The sequence below is a fragment of the Monodelphis domestica genome, chromosome 3, assembly GCF_027887165.1.
Source record: "Monodelphis domestica isolate mMonDom1 chromosome 3, mMonDom1.pri, whole genome shotgun sequence".
In the NCBI taxonomy this organism is placed as follows: Eukaryota; Metazoa; Chordata; class Mammalia; order Didelphimorphia; family Didelphidae; genus Monodelphis; species Monodelphis domestica.
The window spans coordinates 5,472,596-5,493,487 of NC_077229.1; the positions used below are offsets into that span (position 1 = coordinate 5,472,596).

Here is a 20,892-nt window from a genome sequence, read left to right on the forward strand (position 1 = left end):
AAACCCTTAAAATCAAATCATTTATTTAGCACATTAAAATTCCAAAGGTTGTTAATACAATTATAACCAGTTCTGAAGTCCATCTATCCTCAGCAAAATAGAAAAAAGCTGTTTTTTTCATATATGGGCTTATTCACAATAATATTTGTTCAACACAGTTATAGGGGAAAAACAACAGAATTTCAAAACTCAGTACATTCAAAATAAATTCAGTTAACCTTCAGTTCAAGCAGAATAATATTGAATCCAGTAATATATGAACTTAAAATCACAAAGTTAAACCTTAAATAAAAAATGCAATAGAATACAGAGATTTTTATAAACCATTGGAGTCTGAAATACCTTAGAATATAGCCTTTAGTCTCTTCAAAGTTCCTTGGGTTCTTATCCATTTAAATGTCTATTGTCCGAAAGCAGAGTAGTAAGAGCTAGGCAATGGGTTTCAAGGGACCCGTCCAGGGCCTCATAGCTGGGAAGTATCTGAGGCCAGATTTTAACCCAGAACCATGTTTCAGTGCCCTGAGCCACCCATTTGCAAATTCAGTTGAATCTTTGGGCTGAATCTTTCTTCTGGCATGCAGGTGAAATCAATGAAATTATCATAACAGTCAAAATGTATCCTTTTAAACAGCCCATTGCTATTAAGTTTCTGTTTGAAAAATCTGTTCCTTTTCCTCTCCCTTTTCTCTCTCCCCTGATATGATCCCCCTGTGGCCAATACCCCCAGCCACGTGGAGGCTTAGCCTAAAGGAAAATTACCCGTTCTCCTTTCCCTCTCATCTCTCCCTTCCGCCCACGTGGCCAATACTGTTACCAGCTGGTCTCAATGAGTCCTCAGCAATCTGCTCCAAGGATCTGGGTGATGAGCCGGCTGGGTCGGAGGCCAGATGGGTGAGAGACAGACCGCCGGGGTGGGTCGGGCCTGGAGCTGGAGCACAGCTCAGGCACCAGGTGAGAGGCCAGGAGCAGAAGCAGGAGCCGTAGAGGGCCGCAGGCAGGAGCTGATCAAGATAGTTTTCTAAAGAGCATCTCGGAGAACCTTGGCTTTAAAAAAAAATTCTCTAGGCTAAAAAAATTTTGAGAAGTTCTCATCCAATCTAGTGGTCGCCATCTGTAACAGTTAAAATTTAGGGGAGATGGGAAGACTGAGGCAGGTAGAAATTAGTTTCTCTCTGCAAGAAGTATTATATTTTTTAGAGGTTTATAAAAGGTTAAAGATTAAAGAATATACAAGTAAGAAACATGTGCCTAGGCCAGAGGCCTAGACAAAATAACCTCACATCACACAAGAGACGCGCCTGCTCCAAAATGGAAGTCCAAAAGAGCCAAGAGCCCCTCAAAAGCCTTTGAATCAGCTTAAATACCTTCTCGATCTCGGCCCAGGTGAAATTACAAGGCATTCTGGGAAGTGGAGCAAAAGCTCATGGGGATTGTAGTCCTGTATTCGAGTCTATTTTTTTACACACATCCCCTCCAACATTCATTACTTTCCTTTGCTGTCATATTAGCCAATCTGCTAGGAGTGAGGTGATACCTCAGAGTTGTTTTGATTTGCATCTCTCTGATTATAAGAGATTTATAGCACTTTTTCATGTGCTTATTAATAGTTTTCATTTCTTTGGCTGAAACTGCCTGCTCATGTCCCTTGCCCATTTATCAATTGGAGAATGGCTTGATTTTTTTTTTGTACAATTGATTTAGCTCTTTATAAATTTGAGTAATTAGACCTCTGTCAGAGGATTTTGTTATGAAAATTTTTCCCCAATTTGTTGCTTCCCTTCTCAATTTGGTTACATTGGTTTTGTTTGTACAAAACCTTTTAAATTTGATGTAATCAAAATTGTTTATTTTACATTTTGTGACTCTTTCTATGTCTTGCATGGTTTTAAAGTCTTTTTCTTCCCATAGGTCTGACATGTATGCTTTTCTGTGTGCCCCTAATTTACTTATAGTTTCCTTCTTTATGTTCAAGTCATTCACCCATTCTGAGTTTATCTTGGTGTAGGGTATGAGGTGTTGATCCAAACCTAATCTCTCCCACACTGTCTTCCAGTTTTCCCAGCAGTTTTTGTCAAATAGTGGGTTTTTGTCCCAGAAGCTGGGCTCTTTGGGTTTGTCATATACTGTCTTACTGGGGTCACTTACCCCAAGTCTATTCCACTGATCCTCCTTTCTGTCTTTTAGCCAGTACCAAATTGTTTTCATGACCACCTCTTTATAATAGAGTTTGAGATCTGGGTCTGCAAAGCCACCTTCCTTTGTATTTTTTTTCATTATTTCCCTGGATATCCTTGACCCTTTGTTCTTCCAAATGAACTTTGTTATGATTTTTTCTAAGTCAGTAAAAATTTTTTTTTAGAAGTTCAATGGGTAAGGCACTAAATAGATAAATAAGTTTGGGTAAGATGGTCATTTTTATTATATTGGCTCGTCCAACCCATGAGCAGTTAATATTTTTCCAATTGCTCAATTCTAGTTTTAGTTGTGTGGAGAGTGTTTTGTAGTTGTTTTCATATAGTTCCTGTGTTTGTCTCAGGAGATAGATTCCTAAGTATTTTATTTTGTCTCAGGTGATTTTGAATGGGATTTCTCTTTCTAATTCTTGCTGCTGAGCTGTGTTGGAAATATATAGAAATGCTGATGACTTATGTGGGTTTATTTTGTATCCTGCAACTTTGCTAAAGTTGTTGATTATTTTGACTAGCTTTTTGGTTGATTCTCTAGGATTCTTTAAGTAGACCATCATATCATCCACAAAGAGCAATAAGTTGGTCTCCTCTTTGCCTATTTTGATGCCTTCAATTTCTTTTTCTCCTCTAATTGCTACTGCTAGTGTTTTTAGTACAATGTTAAATAATAGAGGTGATAATAAGCATCCTTGTTTCACTCCTGATCTTATTGGGAATGCATCTAGTTTATCCCCATTGTGGATGATGTTAGTTGATGGTTTTAGATATATACTATTTATTATTTTTAGGAAAGACCCTTCTATTTCTATGCTTTCTAGTGTTTTTAATAGGAATGGGTGTTGTTTTTATCAAAGGCTTTTTCTGCATCTATTGAGATAATCATGTGATTTTTGTCTGTTTGTTGATATGGTCATTTATGTGGATGGCTTTACTAATATAGAACCAGCCCTGCATTCCTGGTATAAATCCTACTTGATTATAGTGAATGACCTTCCTGATCACTTGCTGAGTCTTTTTGCTAGTATCCTATTTAAGATTTTTGCATCTATATTCATTATGGAGATTGATCTATCATTTTCTTTCTCTGGTTTTGACCTGCCTGGCTTTGGAATCAGTACTATGTTTGTATCATGAAAGGAATTTGGTAGAACTCCCTCTTTGCTTATTATGTCAAATAGTTTGTATAGTATTGGGATTAGCTGTTCTCTGAATGTTTGATAGAATTCACTTGTGAATCCATCAGGCCCTGGGGATTTTTTCTTAGGGAGTTCTTTGATGGCCTTTTGGATTTCTTTTTCTGATATGGGATTATTTAAGAATTCTATTTCTTCTTTTTTTAGTCTAGGCAATTTATATTTTTGTAAGTATTTATCCATATCACCTAGGTTGGTATATTTATTGCCATATAGTTGGGCAAAGTAGTTTTTAATGATTGCCTTAATTTCCTCTTCATTGGAGGTGAGTTCCCTCTTTTCATCTTTGATGCTTTTAATTTGTCTTTCTTCTTTCCTTTTTTAAATTAGATTGACCAGTACTTTATTTTGTCTGTTTTTTTCAAAGTACCAGCATCTAGTCTTTATTAGTTTAATAGTTCTATCACTTTCGATTTTATTAATTTCTCCATTAATTTTTAGGATCTCTAGTTCGGTTTTCTTCTGGGAGTTTTTTATTTCTTCACTTTCAACTTTTTAAATTTGCATTTCCAATTCATTGATCTCTGCCCTCCCTAATTTGTTAATATATGCTCTCAAGGATATGATTTATCCACAAACTGGTGCTGCTTGTTTCTGTTTGAAAACTCCTTTTTACCTGGGGAAAATAGAATAATAATCAGTTTAGTTTCTGCCTTAAGAGGAAAGCACTTCTATTTCTGTGTGTGTGTGTGTGTGTGTGTGTGTGTGTGTGTGTGTGTGTGTGTGTGTGTGTGAGGGAGGGAGAGAGAGAGAGAGAGAGAGAGAGAGAGAGAGAGAGAGAGAGAGAGAGAGAGAGAGAGAGAGAGAGAGAAAGAGAGAGAGAGAGAGTCCGTCCTCCTTCCTTCTGCGTTCATGTCATTTTTTCTTTTCTTCATTGGAAGATTTTGAAGTGAAGGAGATGTCTACAAAGTTGAACCTTTTTATGGAAGTATCTGGCTCCCAAAGATGCATGAATGAGGGTCCCTGTGACTTCATTTTGAGAGAAATCTGTGACTCTACTGTCAAGGCAAATAAAAATCCAAAGAGTGACTGTGAATTTGGTGAAAGTACAGAGAAATTCAGCCAGTATTCAGTCCTAACTCAGTATATGAAATTGACTTCAGGGAATAACTGTGATCTGAATAGTGAATATCAGCAATGCATTTTTGAAGAAGTAGGATTTGTTCAATCATCTGAGAAACCCATGTATCAAGGTAAAGTGGGACAAGTGTCCTTTGACTGGAGTTCAGACCTCATTAGACATCCAAAAAGTAAACGTGTAAAGATGGATTCTGTGAGTGATAATGGTGGGAGACCTTTCGATCAGAACTCTGAGCATCAGAGAATCTACACTGGAGAGATACCTTATGACTGTAAACAATATAGAAATTTTTTTACAGAGAGAGGATCTCTTGCTAAGCATCAGAGCATCCACACTGGAGAGAAACCTCATGAATGTAAACAGTGTGGAAAGGCTTTCACACAGAGGAGCAATCTTACTGTACATCAGAGAATCCACACTGGAGAGAAACCTTATAAATGTAAACACTGTGGAAAGGCTTTTACAGGGAGTGGCATTCTTGCTGTACATCAGAGAATCCATACTGGAGAGAAACCTTATGAATGCAAACACTGTGGAAAAGCTTTTACAATAAGGGCCAATCTTGCTGCACATCAGAGAATTCACACTGGAGAGAAACCTTATCAATGCAAACAATGTGGAAAGGCTTTCACAAAGAGGACCAGTCTTGCTGCACATCAGAGAATCCACACTGGAGAGAAACCTTATCAATGTAAACAATGTGGAAAGGCTTTCACAGAGAGGGGCCATCTTGCTGTACATCAGAGAATTCACACTGGGGAGACACCTTATGAATGTAAACATTGTGGAAAGGCCTTCACACAGAGGAGCAATCTTGCTAAACATCAGAGAATTCACACTGGAGAGAAACCTTATGAATGTAAACACTGTGGAAAGGCTTTCAGGTGGTGCAGCTTTCTTTCTGAACATCAGAGAATCCATACTGGAGAGAAACCGTATGAATGTAAACAGTGTGGAAAGGCTTTTTCACAGAGCAGCTCTCTTGTTGCCCATCAGAGAATCCACACTGGAGAGAAATCTTATGAATGTAAACAATGTGGAAAGACTTTCACACAGAGGGGCAATCTTGCTGCACATCAGAGAATACACACTGGAGATGACCCTTATTCTATGGGTTAAAATTATGCTTACTTCTCCAGCCTTCATTACTTAGTATTAGTAATCTTTGATTGGCAACTTCCTATAGAAATTTAAAGGTCAGTGCCCTTTAGATGGGAGATACTAATCTCTCTTCATGAAGAGTAGAGAAATCCCGCTCTCCAGTATAAAAATGGAGATTTTGAACCCTGAACTTCAATCCCCAGAAGTCCTTGGTATTTCCCAGAATTCCCTATAATTTCACCTGAGTGTCCACCTGCACAAGATCTCAATTAGTATTTAACTGGCAGTAACTCCTACCTCTCCGTCTTCTGCCTTCGTGACCATTGCAATGATGTAGTAAGTAAGCTTCGGATGGGCTAATCAACCCTGGCCACGTGGTTTCTAATTTTGTATTTTCCTTATTCCTTGATTTTCTAATAATCCTTAATAAACCACATAAAATATACTACTTTTATTACTAGATACTAATTTAATTTTTATACCAGTATACTTTTATATATATGTACATATAAACCTTCAATTCATTCTTTTCTAGAGTGGCCAAAACCTCCCCTTTTTAAAAAATTGTTTTGGATTAAGTGGTTCCAAGTATAAATTCCAATTTTGTGAAGGAAATCATGGAGTGGATGAGATCACAAGGATAGAATGGCAGGAAGAAAAAGGCAGCCATAAAGTCATGAAATCAGGAGACATGGGTCAGGGTGGATGTTTCTTACACTGACCCCTGGAGTGCCCTTCTGGGAGACCCAGGCAAAACAGGAAGCCACAGTTGCCTCCTGAGACTTGATGTGTGAGTTAGTGGTAGGGGAAAAAGTTTGAGAAACTGAGGGAAGGGCAGATTTCCCTCTCTTCTCTTCCTGGTTTTGTTACTTGCTGGACTTATCTGTCAGCATGGCTAGGGGGCCCTAATGGCAGTGACAGAATAGCAAGGAAAATGTAGCAACCTAGACAGTAATTTCTATTTCTGTCTCCTCTTTTCTGAGGCCCCAGGACACAAGGGGCAGCCACGAGACCACTGCTTGGCTGCCAAGCTGGCATCCTCAGTATGGGCTTTTCTCCTCAGCACTTCCCGTAGTCCTTGGGGACCCTGCTCCGTTGCTTATGATCCCACAAACCACTGCACTGCCACCTACTGGCCAACAGTAAAAATGCAGGCAATTAATTCAGGTAAAAAAATTAAATTAAACATGAGAGAAAATGAAAATTATTTTATTTTATTTTTTAATTGAATTTAATTTTTATTTTTTCAATTTCAATCATTGTTCCTTTGTTACAAAAATCATTTTCTATTCCTCCTTTCCCTCTCACTGCCTCTCCCATAGCCGACGCACAGTTTCACTGGGTATGGCTTGTGTTCTTGATCAGAACCCCTTTCCATGTTGTTGGTATTTGGACTAGGATGCTCATTTATAGTCTATATCCCCATCATATCCCCTTTGACCCATGTCATTAAGCAATTGTTTTTATTTAGTGTTTTTACTCCCACAGTTTTCCCTCTGGATGTGGATAGTGTTTTTTCTCCAGTGACCCTCTGAAGTTGCTCAGTATCAATGCATTACCACCAATGGGGGAGTCCATTACATTCAATTGTACCACAGTGTATCAGTCTCTGTGTACATTGTTCTACTGGTTCTGCTCCTTTCGCTCTGCATCACTTCCTGGAGGTTGTTCCAGTTCCCATGGAATTCCTCCACTTTATTATTCCTTTGGGCACAATAGTATTCTGTCACCAACATATACCACAATTTGTTCATCCATTCCCCAATTGAAGAGCATCGCCTCATTTTCCAATTTTTTTGCCACCACAAAGAACGCAGACATGAATATTCTTGTACATGTCTTTTTCCTTATTATTTATTTGGGGTACAAACCCAGCAGTGCTGTGGCTGGATTGAAGGGCAGACAGTCTCTTATCACCCTTTGGGCATAGTTCCAAATTGCCCTCCAGAATGGTTGGATCAATTCACAACTCCAACAGCAATGAATTAATGTTCCCACTTTGCCACATCCTCTCCAGCATTCATTACTTTTCCTCTGCTGTCATGTTAGCCAATCTGTTAGGTGTGAGGTGGTACCTCAGAGTTGTTTTGATTTGTATCTCTCTGATTATAAGAGATTTAGAGCACTTTTTCATGTACTTATTAATAGTTTTCATTTCTTTGACTGAAAACTGCCTGTTTATGTCCCTTGCCCATTGGAGAATGGCTTGCTTTTTTTTGTATAATGGATTTAGCTCTTTGTAAATTTGAGTAATTAGACCTTTGTCAGAGGTTTTTGTTATGACAATTGTTTCTCAGTTTGTTATTTCCCTTCTGATTTTTGTTACATTGGTTATCTTATCCAACAGGGTTATGGAGAAGGTAAAACTAAGGGGGATAGGAGGATAGAGTTCAAAAAGGGAGGGAAGGAGAGGGGGGAGGGAAATTAACAGACCCTAAAAAAAATACAAGAAGGGAACAAAAAGGGAGGGGCCAGAAAGGGAAGCATATCAAGGGAGAGGATTAGAGGGACTTATTAAAATTAAATCACTGTTTTAATAGGATATAGCAAAAGAAGAAAGGTCAGAAATAGGAGAGGATATCAAAATGCTCGGGAATTCAGAAGTGACGATCATAATTTTGAACGTGAATAGGATGAAGTTGCCATAAAAGGTTGATGAATAGGAGAGTGGATTAGAATCCAGAATCCTACCATATGTTGTCTACAAGAAACACACCTGATGCGGGTAGATACTCACAAGATCAGAATTAAAGGTTGGAGTAAGACCTTCTGGGCCTCAACTGATAGAAAGAAGGCAGGAGTTGCAATCATGATATCTGACAAAGCCAAAGCACAAATAGACCTGATCAAAAGGGATAGGGAAGGTAAATATATTCTGCTAAAAGGGAGTATAGACAATGAGGAAATATCACTAATCAGCATGTATGCACCAAATGGTATAGCATCCAAATTTTTAATGGAGAAACTAGGAGAATTGAAGGAGGAAATAGACAGTAAAACCATATTAGTGGGAGACTTGAACCAACCACTATCAAATTTAGATAAATCAAACCAAAAAATAAACAAGAAAGAGGTAAAAGAGGTCAATGAAATCTTAGAAAAATTAGAGTTAATAGACATATGGAGAAAAATAAATAGGGACAAAAAAGAATACACCTTCTTTTCAGCACCACATGGCACATTCACAAAAATAGATGATACACTAGGTCATAGAAACATGGCACTCAAATGCAGAAAAGCAGAAATATTAACTGCAGCCTTTTCAGATCACAAGGCAATTAAAATATTGATCGGCAAGGGTACATGGACTCAATTTTTTTTTAATGAAAGTCTGTATCTTATTGTATTTTGCTGATTGTTTTGTTTAAGATTTAATTTTGCTGTTTTAATTTCATACATTAATGTATCCAATATTATTCTGTTACACTGAATCAGTTTAATCTACTGTGCTTTAACTATTAGATATATTCTGTTACCTTTCCATTATAACTATACTGAACAAAATATTGTAAATCTCTAAAACAGCTTTTTTTTTACATTTTGCTTTTGTTAATTGTCACATAGATGATGGATGGACTCAACCTGGCTAACAGCCTTTGCAGAATTTAATGAGTTAAGAATTTAAATGGTAATTCTAAGGGGTCTTCAGAAATAATTTTAATTAACTAGTGGTTTCTAAATGAATGATTTTAAAAAATATTTATATTATAAAGAATGTTGTATTAAAAAGTAGAGAAAAAAAAGAAATGTTCCTACCAAGGTATTTCTATGAAGCAGGAAGCCAAAAAGAGCTCCTGCAAAATTCTTCAGTTTAGTTTATTCTATTATACAATCTAGATTTCTTGGTCATGTTCTAGACCTAAATAAGTTTTACTTTGTTTAGAAATATATTTGCCGAGATTTAAAGATTTGCTATGTCTGTAAAAATTGTGACAAATATCCATCAGTTCAAAGGTTTTTTTTTTCTCATACAGCAAGTTATATGAAATATGATAATGGGTTTGTTTGCTATTGTAATTAACTGGGCTATTGTGAATTTTGGTACTTCTTTGAATGTGCATCATCTACTGTATTACTGATTTATTGTGAAAATCATTTGCTTGCACTCGTAGTGGATCATGGCCAGGTTTGAAGAGGAAATGGATCTCTTTTTTTTGTTGTTGTTGAGAAACATTTGTATTCTACATTTCCTTAACTGACACAGTGTCAATGATTGTAAGCTATATATTTTTGATTTTTAAAACTTTTTTTAGTATTGTTTTTGCTTGCATGTGCAATATACTATTTCAATTTTATTTTTTCACTCCTTTTTGTTTTTGAAACACATCACCAGTATTGAGAAGATCTTATTTAACTTTTTTGATTTTTGCAGTAATATAAGTTTAAAATACATTTGCCCTAATATCAATGCATACCGAAAAAGTTTAGACTATCAAAATGATGCCATTGATTGTTTAAAAATAATTATGGGACTTTGCTTAATTATTTTGTCAGATTCCAGGACAAGAGAATACAAAAAGAGCTATTACACAGTGCCAAAGAAACACAAAGCTAAACTTCATAGTGCCTATCAAGCACAAGGTCAAAGATGGGTTTGATGGGATCCTGATGGGATTGATGAAAATCTGAGCCAAGATAAGAGGACTTGATCTTGTTTGGGGTTTGAGGTTGTAGCTGTTTTGACATATGTCGGAGGCAGGTCTTCCTTGTCCCACATTCTACCAAGTATCTCAAATTTGGCTCCTACCTGGCTCCTATAATCTAGTCTCATTTCTGTCTTTTATTATGTGGCAATTTCCTGTAGTCTTAACTGAAAATGGGTGAGTAAAATAGTACTGCATTTTGTCCTACCAATTTGTGGGATAGAAATTACTTTAATTGGAATCTAATATAAGGGCCTGTTATGAATTTATTATTGTTTACTCAAAATTTTATGTACATAAATTTTTGATATTTTGATTCTGATTTTGGAGTTTTCTTTCTCCCAAAAAAGTGTACTTTGTCTTTCATGTATTTTTCTTTTATGTTTTTGGGGTTTTTTTTCCTTTTACTAATTGATTCATATACCTCATAACTCAGCCATGCATTCCTAAATGATCCCTGTGTTTTTCAACATCCTCTTCAGTGGGGAATGTATTAGTATTATTATTCTAAATTGCAAAATTTAAATTCTTTATGAGAATAATTTTAGGTTAAGAAACATGCACCTCTCCTTATCCAGAAAGTGAACTGTTTGGAGAAGGCATTATGAAAATAACTCCACAGACCACAAGCTGCACCAGAAGATCCAGAGTAAACTTTGGGATGTGGTGATTTGAATTGTGTGTGATTGAATGCATTTGTTTTGTATGTATTCTCTTATGCCAAAGGGGACTGCCCCCTAACTGGCTTTTTGTCAGTGCACCTAGCAATCATTCGTTTTGTTCTCTTTTCCTTTTATCCCCAAATTATTGTAATTTCAAAGTTGGTTATGTTTACGAGATCCATTGGAGAGACCAGACTTCCATAGATCTTAGGGGGATATATATTATTGAAAATCTGTTACTTTAAAAAAATGAACTACATTTCCCAGGATCCCACTGATTTCCTATCATTATGTACTTCCTATAGATAGAGGATATTAGGTGGGGATATGGAAAGTCCTACCTCTTTACTTCTGGGACCGAGCTTGGTGGTGGTAAGGCAAATGTTTGAACTGGCTAATCAGGCATGGGCATGTGGTTTTTATTTTGTATCTTTTTTACTCCTTGATTTCTAATGATCACTAATAAACCTTCTTAACTATAATAGATATTAGAGATTAAATTTTACAGTACCACATACCTGCTGCAGGAGCCAGAACTCTAAATTCCCCCCTCCCCCATGAAATTGGGGTTTCTCTTCTGCATTAGGAGCAGCCATAGCATGAGCCTAAATATATCAGGAAGAATAGGGACTTTTCTAAATTTGAAGAATTAAAATATTAGCTTCTGACCATATAATCAACTAATAATCCCGTTATGACTAAAGAAGTAGAGTTTCCCTGATAAAAATATTATATTTTTAGGAGGTTTATTAAAGATTATTAGAAATCAAGGATACAAAATAATAAACCACATGCCTAGGGCTGATTAGCCCATTCACAGCCTACTTACTACATATTGCAATCTGCGAGTAGAAGAAGAGGCTCTTGGGAGGCAGAGAGCCCATTTAAATACCAATTGTGATCTTGCCCAGGTGGTGACTCAGGTGAGATTATTGGGAATTCTGGGAAGTACCAAGGACTTCTGGGAATTGAAGTCTGGGGTTCAAATATCCATTTTTACATCCCCCCAGTGTTACTCACTCCCTCAGCGGGGATGACTAAGGTCCCCAGCTCCAGGGATGCCCCAGGGACAGACTCTGCTCCTGTCCTCCAGGCCCCGGGCTTGGGCGGGTCAGTCAGGCCTGCCAGTGGGGCTTCGGAAGGAGTTTGGGGGAGATTAGGTGAGGTACAGCCAGAAAAAGGAGAGTTCTTAGACCACGGAAAGGGCTGGGCACTGCGGACAGGGCTGGAAGGGCTGCTGAGAAGGGCTCTAGTCAAGCTTCTTCCTCCAGGCCAGAGGACATGCCATGAAGCTGCTTCCTTGGTCAGGCAGTGGGTCAGCCTTCACCAGGCCTTTGGGCCTTATTAGACAATAAGAAGTGGGGGAAGGCTGGGGCAGGTTGGGTGCTGCTGAGCACACCCAGCACCTTGTTCTGTCCTCACAGCAAAGGAAGCCTCTAGGGCAGGCCCTGAGCTTCTCCCCCACATTCCCTGCTGACAGCCTTTCCCCCCTGGCCACAGGAGGGCCTCAGTGGTAAGAGCTGGGGAATGGGATTGTGTCAGACAGCATTGGGCTTCCTCAGCCCCAGGAGGAAAGAGCCTAGCAGGGACTGGCATCAGGATGGGTAGAGGGGCGTCAGGGGAGAGGGCTTGGTTGGGCTGGCTGAGGAGAGCTGCCCCAGGGAGGAGAGCAGGCCCTGGTGGGAGCTGGGGAGTGACTGAGGCAGGAGCCTGGCAGGAAGATGGCATTAAACAGCACTTCTGGTTCCTGAAGGCCAGTCAGGGCCAGGGCGGCCATCTGACCTGGTGACCCCTGGCTCTGCCCTGCCTGGTGGGTTCCTGCACTTCATGTTGTTACTTCCATGGAAAATATTGTGGGGATCAGAGACATCTCTGGACCTTTGTCCTAAGCTGAAGATTGTAAATCTTGAAATTTCTCAGATTTGTGAATGTTAAAAATTTCCACATTGAGGAATCCTCCATTGGAACAAATTCCCTATTGGGAAACATTCCCCATTTTGATGTGAGAACTCGCCACGATGAGAAATGGGAGGACCTCTACTCCACCCATACTTAAGACTGCTTTAGGGGAGAAAAATCCTTGCTATGGGAGGACCTCTACTCCACCCATACTTAAGACTGCTTTAGGGGAGAAAATTCCTTGCCAAACAATGAAAGTACTTGGACCCATGCTTATAATAAGGCAAGGAGTTCTTTAAGCCATGCTTGTTTTTTAGAATTGATACAATGAGATGCTAGGTACCTAAAAGGCTCAGGCAAGTTTTCTCTTAATGAGATTAGTTGACTCAGCTGTGTTTTCACTGGTTCAGACTTACTAAGGAGATTAGTCGACTTAGCAGGAGTTCAGATGGGCAGTCCTTTGGAAAATGTCTACAGTGATTGGTAGATGTAAGAACTTAGGGGAGGTGACATAGGAGAAAAACCACTATATAAGAAAAAGCAGAATCTCTTGAGAAGACAATCCTTTTGAAGCTCAGATAAGGATCACTTGGGAAGAATCTCTTGAGAGAGGCTCTGGAGAAGGGAAGCTCTTGGAGGATAATCTCTAAGGAGGTCTTGCTGGAGCTCCTTTGAGGGGACTCTGTCCCTCTGGAGGCTCTGGAGAGAGGCCCTTTGGAACAATCTCTGGCTGGAAGGCTCTTTAAGGAGGACTCTGGCTGGAACTCTCTCTGGTGAAGTCAGCTGAGATGGAGCTGGCCTGGTGTCACTAGAATCCTTGCTTAGACAGACCTTGTGGTGAGTGTTAAAAGACTGACTTACTGATCTCTCTCTTAAGACTCAGGTCTAGGCCATGTTGGCTTAAGGCCCTTCATACTTATTTCCTTTTTCTCTCTTTCTCTCTTTTCTTTAATTCCACATTTGTATTAATTAAAATCTCTATAAAACCCAGTTGACTTGGGTATTTGAATAACTGGGAATATTTCCCTGGTGACCACCTTATATTTGATTTAAAAACCAAGACACTGTAGTGGAAACATATTTTCTGCGCTCAAATTTACTCACCCTCTCTTATATCACAATTTATATCTTCCACCATTTTAACTCACTACAGTTTATGTCTCTAACTATTTTAAATATAACAATTTATGACATCAACTATTTTAAATATTACAAGATCCAAACATTAATTGTGGTGAGTGGAAGCTGCAGGTGGCACCCAGCCCACCTGGAACCAAGAACCCCCAGAAACATTGGGCAGGTGTTTCATGGGTGTCTTACAGTTGTTAAGGTTAAAACTAGGAATGCTGATTGAATATATTATATTAGTGGTTTCCAGGGATTAAAATTCAATCCCAATGAAATACTCAAGTCAGTTTGGGATTTTTATGATGGTTTAATTACAATAGAAGAAAGAAATTAAGAAGGAGAGGAGGGTAAGGGTAGGAGATTTCTCTGGCAAAGGGAGTTCAGAGGCCTCAGTCAAGGGACCTTCTCAGAAGATTAAATCTAGCTTGGCTTCCAGCCACGAAGCCTCCTCCAAGATTAGGGGCCTCATTGGAGGATAGTGCCTTTCAGGAGGTCAAGGAAAGGAGGAATCAGCCTTGGTTTACTCACCAAGGTCACTCAGGGAGGACACCTCACCTAAATCAGCTTCTCCCAAAAACGTCACCACCAAGCCTCAAAACACCAAACTCAGCCAAGAGCTCCCATCACAGCCGAGAAAGCAATCACAGGAAGTGACACAAAATATCTAGGCAGTTTATTACATCACTTCCTGCTTCTCACATGTACCAATGGTAGCTTAAGCTTGGCTTAGGACAGCCCAGGGGGTCAGTCAGTTGTTTCTGATTTTTCACTTGCTAGTACATGCTGGTCATGAGCCATCCTCCCCTACAGTTAATCCTTAAGTGGTGGTATATACATTCCTGGTTGCTAGAATTCTAAAAACTAAGGAGGGTAGAGTAAATCTAAATTTCACACAGACCCTTAGCAAAGGCATTACCTGGCTGGAGGGTACAGAGGACAGTAGGAAATGGGGGGTTTGGTCAGAGGGTTGGAACCTTTGATCCCAAGTCCTGAGTTCAGCTCTGTGAGATTTAAAATGATTGAGGTCTTAAACTGTAGTGAGTTAAAATGGTGGAAGATATAAATTGTGATGGACATAAGAGAGAGTGAGTAATTTTGACCGCAGAAATATGTTTCACTACAGTGTCTTGGTTTTTAAATCATATATAAGGTGGTCACCAGGGAAATATTCCCAATTATTCAAATACCCAAGTCAATTGGGTTTTATAGAGATTTTAATTAACAATACAATGAGTAATCAAAGAAAGAGAGAGAGAGAAAGGAATAAGTATGAAGGACCTCAAAGCCAATATGGCCTAGACCTGAGTCTTAAGAGAGAAATCAGTCAGTTTTTTTTTATAACTCACCATAAGATCTGTCTAAGTAAGGATTTCTAATGACACCAGGCCAGCAGCATCTCAGCTGCTTTCACCAGCTCCCTCCTCCATCTGAATGTTTCAGAATCAGTCTCCTCAGAATGAGTCTCTCCAATCTGAATGTTTCAGAATGACTTCCCAGCTCTTCCCTGAGCTCTTATTTTTAAGGGCAAAATCTTCTCTGTCACCTCCCCTAAGTCCTTACATCTACCAATCACTGTAGATGTTTCTAAAGGATCTCCCATTTTGAATTCACAGCTGAGTAGTTTTAATCTCTTTAGTAAGTCAGGAAAAAAATGCTGCTGTGTTGACAAATTTCATTAGAATAAACCTCTGAATAAATTATCACCCTGTTAGGTTTAAGTAGTTTATAAGTTGCCCCACCTTTATAGGTACTTAGTATCCCATTGTATCAATTCTAAAACAGTCATGACTCAAAGAACTTCCTGTCCCTTCCATAAGCATGGATCAAAGTACTTTTCATTGTTCTCAAGGAGCTCTCTGTCCTAAAACAGTCCTAAGAAGGGTGGAGTAGGGATATTCCCAAGGCAAGGAGCCCCCACACTCAAGTAGAGTTCTCACCATCTGCTAGGGAATTCTTTTAAGTAGAAGATTCCCCAATGGGGGAAACCCCTAACATTCATAAGTCTGAGAAATTTTGAGGTTTACAGCTCGTGATTAAGAGAAGAAAATGGACTGAATCCTCCAGAGCTCTCAGACTCCTGAGGTCACAGGAGCCTCTGGTCCACTGTCCTCAGGGAGGCAGGAGTTTGCATGAATATTCCCAGGCTCAAAGAAAGGGCCCCTGGATGGGCTGAGCTTGTTTCCTGGATCTCCTCAGGCCAGGAGTCACCCGCCATTCCCAGGGAGCCCAGCTCCTTCTGCAGACTTTCAGCTTCCTCAGATGAGGACACAGACCTGAGCTGTGATTCCTCCCACAGAAGTCTTTGATGTCATGAATTGTTTTAATATTCTGATACACCATACTCCATCCCTTCTAGCACTGAGGCCCGTGTTCTGCTATTATAATGGATGTCTGCGGCACAGTTAGTGACCTACCTGGGCCTCATCCTCCCTAAAATGGTCCTCACGGTGACTTCTTTAAAGGATCCTACATGATCACGTGATTGATGATCAATGATATAGAGGCAATGAACAATACTCCCTTGGCCAGCCTACTAGTAGGGTAGACCTTCAGAGGAGCCTCGATGAGAATTTCCTCACCCAGAGGGCTGTCTGTATGAAATAGGGGCAATCCAGGACAGGCGTTCTCTTTTCAGGATACAGAACACAAATACACGACCAATAATGATGTCTGATTATATTACTCTGGAGTCAAATCCACCTTCTCTTCTGTCAATGGCATGTTTTGATTCATGGCTGGATGTAATGATTCAGCTGCTTTTGGCTGGTACATCGAGTGTTTTGTCAAGAGTCTTAGGTGTCCTTTTCCTTTCTTGAAACTTTTTAAAGTATTAAAAATGGCTTCAGGGCCCCATTTATCAATAACACATCTCAAAGGCTCTGGAACCCAAGACGTTCCTAATTGAATACATTTCTTAAGACAACAAGCTGTACATTTCCTGTTATTGGGAGTATTAGGGCACTCCTCACATTTGTTGTACATTAATATTGTTTTGTGGAATTCCTTTCTAAAAGAACACTCTCGATGCTATACAAACAAATGCCCCTCAGCAGGATGCTCCCCACAATGCTGACAAGGCCCTAAGATTGCTGGATTATTAGGCACCACATCAGTGCTAGCAAACTGATGATTCAGTGGTGAGGAGGTGAGGTCCTCATGGGATATGGTTCATGCCTGTGTTTGGGGGCCATGTTTAGTCATATCTGGCAGCTTGAACTGGATGAATTCCTTTTGCCAATCAGGAAATGCATTCTAGGCCGAGGTCTTAGTGTGACATAGTCTAAGAGAACACCCAGACTGGGTTGCAACAAAGTTGCCTATTGGAAACAACACTCTGGATCAAGATCTTACATGGATTAGAATCCAGTGTGTCACAACCGGGCCTTCCTACTCATGCCAGACAACTCCCTCAGCGTCATATCTAGTGACAGGAATCCATATAACAGAAGGTTTTCGGTACTTTCACTGACTTCAGACTGCCATTACAGGAGCTGGTTAGGGTGGACAGAAACCTGCCACGACAGTGACAACATTCAGAACACGAGTTCCCCAAGAATGAGGAAGCTGCCATGGCTCACAGTTTGGAGGTATCAGTTTACAATGTAGGGTCACAAATATTAGATAAATACACCTAATGATCAGCTTTACGTGAATGAATTGAACCCTGGCCAGCCCTATTCCAGGGCACAGACAGAGTGGAGGATGTTTGGCTCCCTATCAATGGACTGCAGCAGCTGCTCTGAGATACCAGCAGCCAGGCTCAGTTGAGCAGGGATGCTGTTGTTTTTGATATCCCAGAGTAGGCTGCAGATTTTTAGGGCTCAGCACCCTCCTGTTTATGACCTTAGATGGAATGACTTATCCATCTGGGAGGGCATGTGTGGAGAGCAAAGATCTTTTCTGAAAATGTCCAGCATATTATTAGAGCAGCAGCTTTTACCATGGGCAGGATAATAAAAGAGAAAAAATGAGTTAAATCCCCTTGCCAATGAAGAACTCACTCACTTGGGGTACACGTGTTGGGATTCGTTTTTTTTTTTAACCCTTACCTTCTGTCTTAGAATGAATACTTTGTGTTGTGGCAGATTCAGTCTCTAAAGGAAATCATAGAGCTGATATAACTATGAAATTTGCTGCCAGGAATGCTCCAGTATATGTCATAAACTTGTCAACTATTGAATCTGATGATCTAGAAAAAGCTTATGTAGACTCAGAAATTAAGAAATGGAAGGAGACGTTTGGAGAAAGGAAAGAACATGGAATATGGATTGCAGATACTGGAAAACCCCTGTTACCAAAAGACATGTATACCTATTTGTGTCAAGCCATTCACACAAAAGGTCATTTTGTTACTCAAGCTGTAATTGACTCTGTGAAAAGACAGTGGGTAGCTCACTGGCAAAAGTACTGTAGCAAATAAGATCTGTACAAGCTGTTCTGTTTGCCAAAAATCCAATCTTCAAGGGGCATTCAATCAGAAAGGTTTAGGTAGTAGACCTTTACCATATTGTCCATTTGAGAGTCTGCAGATTGATTATATCAGTGTAAACCTTAAAATTTCTTAGACTTATGAATGTTGGAAATTTCCCCATTGGGAAATTTCATACTTGAAAAAATTTCCCACTGATAGTAAGAACTCTATTGGAATGTGAAACTCCTTGGCATGGGAGGATCCTTCTCCTCCCTACTTAAGACTACTTTAGGACAGAAACCTTTTGCTGAACAATGAAAAGGGCTTTGACCTATACTTAAGCATAGAACAGGAAGTTCTTTGAGTCATGATTGATTTTAGAATTGATACAATAGAGATACTTGGAATGACAGAACCAAGTCTTGGAACTTACAATCTCCACCCTACTCAGAGTAACAGGATTTAGGAAGGGCTGCAGCAAAGATCAAGATTTAATTATTTGAGAATATGACCTTCAACAGACATGTGCAAAGGAAACAGACCTCTGGGTGGTCCTGGGTTAAGCTAGAGCCACCATTGGCACAGGGGAGATATCGACAGTGATTGGTAGATGTGAGAACTGAGGGGAGGGAACTTAGATGGTTTCCTTAAAGATAGCGGGGTCTGAGGACAAGGAGGAGGTTTTGCTCTGAGAGGTTTTGCTCTGAAGGAGGCTGAGAGGAGAGAGGTCCTGGAGGGAGAGCTCCTGGAGAGGTCTGAGAGGAGGGCTTGCTCTGAAGGAGGCTGGAGGTGGAGGCCCCTGAGATTGTTTCTCCATTTTGGTCACATGAGTGATAGGGACTGATCTCTTTTCTTTGCCTCAGCTATCTAAGGGCTTGGGCCTTTGGCCCAGCCTAAGCAGAGGGGGTATTTAAGCCCTATTCCCTTCTCTCCCCTTTCTCTCTCTCTCTCCCTCTCTCTCTCTCTCTCTCTCTCTCTCTCTCTCTCTCTCTCTCTCTCTCTCTCTCTCTCTCTCTCTGTCTCTCTCTCTCTCTTTCTCTCTCTCTGTCTCTCTCTCTCTCTCTCTCTGTCTCTCTCTCTCTCTCTCTCTCTCTCTCTCTCTCTCTCTCTCTCTCTCTCTCTCTCTTTAATACCTTTCTTCCTCCTGTTTGTAATTAAAAACTCCATAAAAGGTTGACTGCTGATTTGAGTTTTCATTTAGGAATTACATAGCTGAATTCCTTGGAGACCTTAAATTAATATATATCAGTCTTTTAAAGTGATTTCCATGTCACATTGTATCAGCATGCCAAAAGCTGAGACTCTGCAGATTGATTACATCAGCAAGCCAAAAGCTGGAAGGTACATGTTTGTCTGGTAATTGTGGACAGATTAAGTGGCCTGAAGCATTTCCATCAAATATAAATACAGCTAGCTTTGTAGTAAAAGTGTTGATTAAGGAAAGTATTCTTAGATTTGGAGTTCCACTTAGCATAGACTCTGATAAGGGATCTCATTTTACCCAGTGTATCCTGAAAAGAGTCTATGAGAATCTAGGAATAACATCCAAATATCATGTTCCTTATCACCCACAAAGTTCAGGTCAAGTGGAGCATGTAAATAGGTAATTCAAGATTATGGTGCAGAAAGATCTGTGCTGAAACTTAGTTAAAATGGCCAGATATTCTTCCCATAGCTTTGTTTTACCTACATACAAGATCAAGAACAGATTACAGGCAAAGACAAGACAGTCTATACATCTCTCTTAGAAGGAGATTGTCAACTTACTTCATACTTAAATGCTTTACAACGACTCAAAGGATTACATGATATGGGAGTATTGATCAAAGCTGGTCTATTGGATTATTCTCTCCATAATTTCAAACCAGTAGATTTTGTGTAAGTCAAAATTTTGCTAAAACATCAGCAACACAAGAGAGTTGGGTAGGTACTTACACAATTGTATTAGTTCCTCCATCTTTGGTAAAAGTTTTGGGTAGAAATTCATGGTATCATTATTCACATATAAAATTAGCACATGGTATTAATAATGAAAATGTACAAGTTATTGAAGAATAAATTGTAGAAAGTGAGAATCATCAGGCAAATTGAATCTGCAGTCAGAAAGATTAGTAAGTAGAGGTCTATTCCAGTGGAAGAGAACATAGGATGGAAGAGGACATTGTGCAGATAAAGAGAAGAATAAAAGAAATTAATGGATATTGTTAATAGACTGGAAGGACTTATAAATATTGAAATAATGACTTTGAATGGAATTTATAATGAAGAAGATCACAGGATTAATGGACTAATGAATTAAGAAATTTTGGGGAATGTATTATAACACAAAATAACATAACATATTCACAAACAAACATTCATAAATACATTTACTACCATGAAATTGGAGAAGAATTATTCAAGCAAGATAAGATGAGAAGAGAAGGAAAGATCTGAAGGAGTGGTAAGTATATTATGTGCTACAGTAACATAACACTAACAATAGTAGTCATAACACTGTCAAAACAACATAATATAATAAAAACAAACACAAAACATGGTTAGGCTACATTGATTTACTATGTGAATGAGTGAACCAATGTATA

The 20,892-nt window shown here is 39.3% G+C and overlaps 2 protein-coding genes across 4 annotated transcripts in view; both read left to right on the forward strand.

The window, feature by feature from the left end:
- The window catches only part of LOC103092175 (zinc finger protein OZF-like), a 75,229-nt gene extending 69,219 nt beyond the window's left edge, over positions 1 to 6,010 (forward strand). For all 3 annotated transcript variants that reach the window (XM_056820332.1, XM_056820339.1, XM_056820337.1), the window contains one exon: positions 4,264 to 6,010. In XM_056820332.1, coding sequence (XP_056676310.1) covers positions 4,264 to 5,582 — 1,319 coding nt within the window. In that variant the 3' untranslated portion in view covers positions 5,583 to 6,010. The remainder of the gene's footprint in view (positions 1 to 4,263) is intronic.
- Positions 6,011 to 6,081: 71 nt separating this feature from the next.
- The window catches only part of LOC130457875 (zinc finger protein 420-like), a 42,305-nt gene continuing 27,494 nt past the window's right edge, over positions 6,082 to 20,892 (forward strand). The window contains exon 1 of the mRNA XM_056820317.1: positions 6,082 to 6,731. Within this exon, the coding sequence (XP_056676295.1) occupies positions 6,713 to 6,731 (19 nt within the window). The 5' untranslated portion in view covers positions 6,082 to 6,712. The remainder of the gene's footprint in view (positions 6,732 to 20,892) is intronic.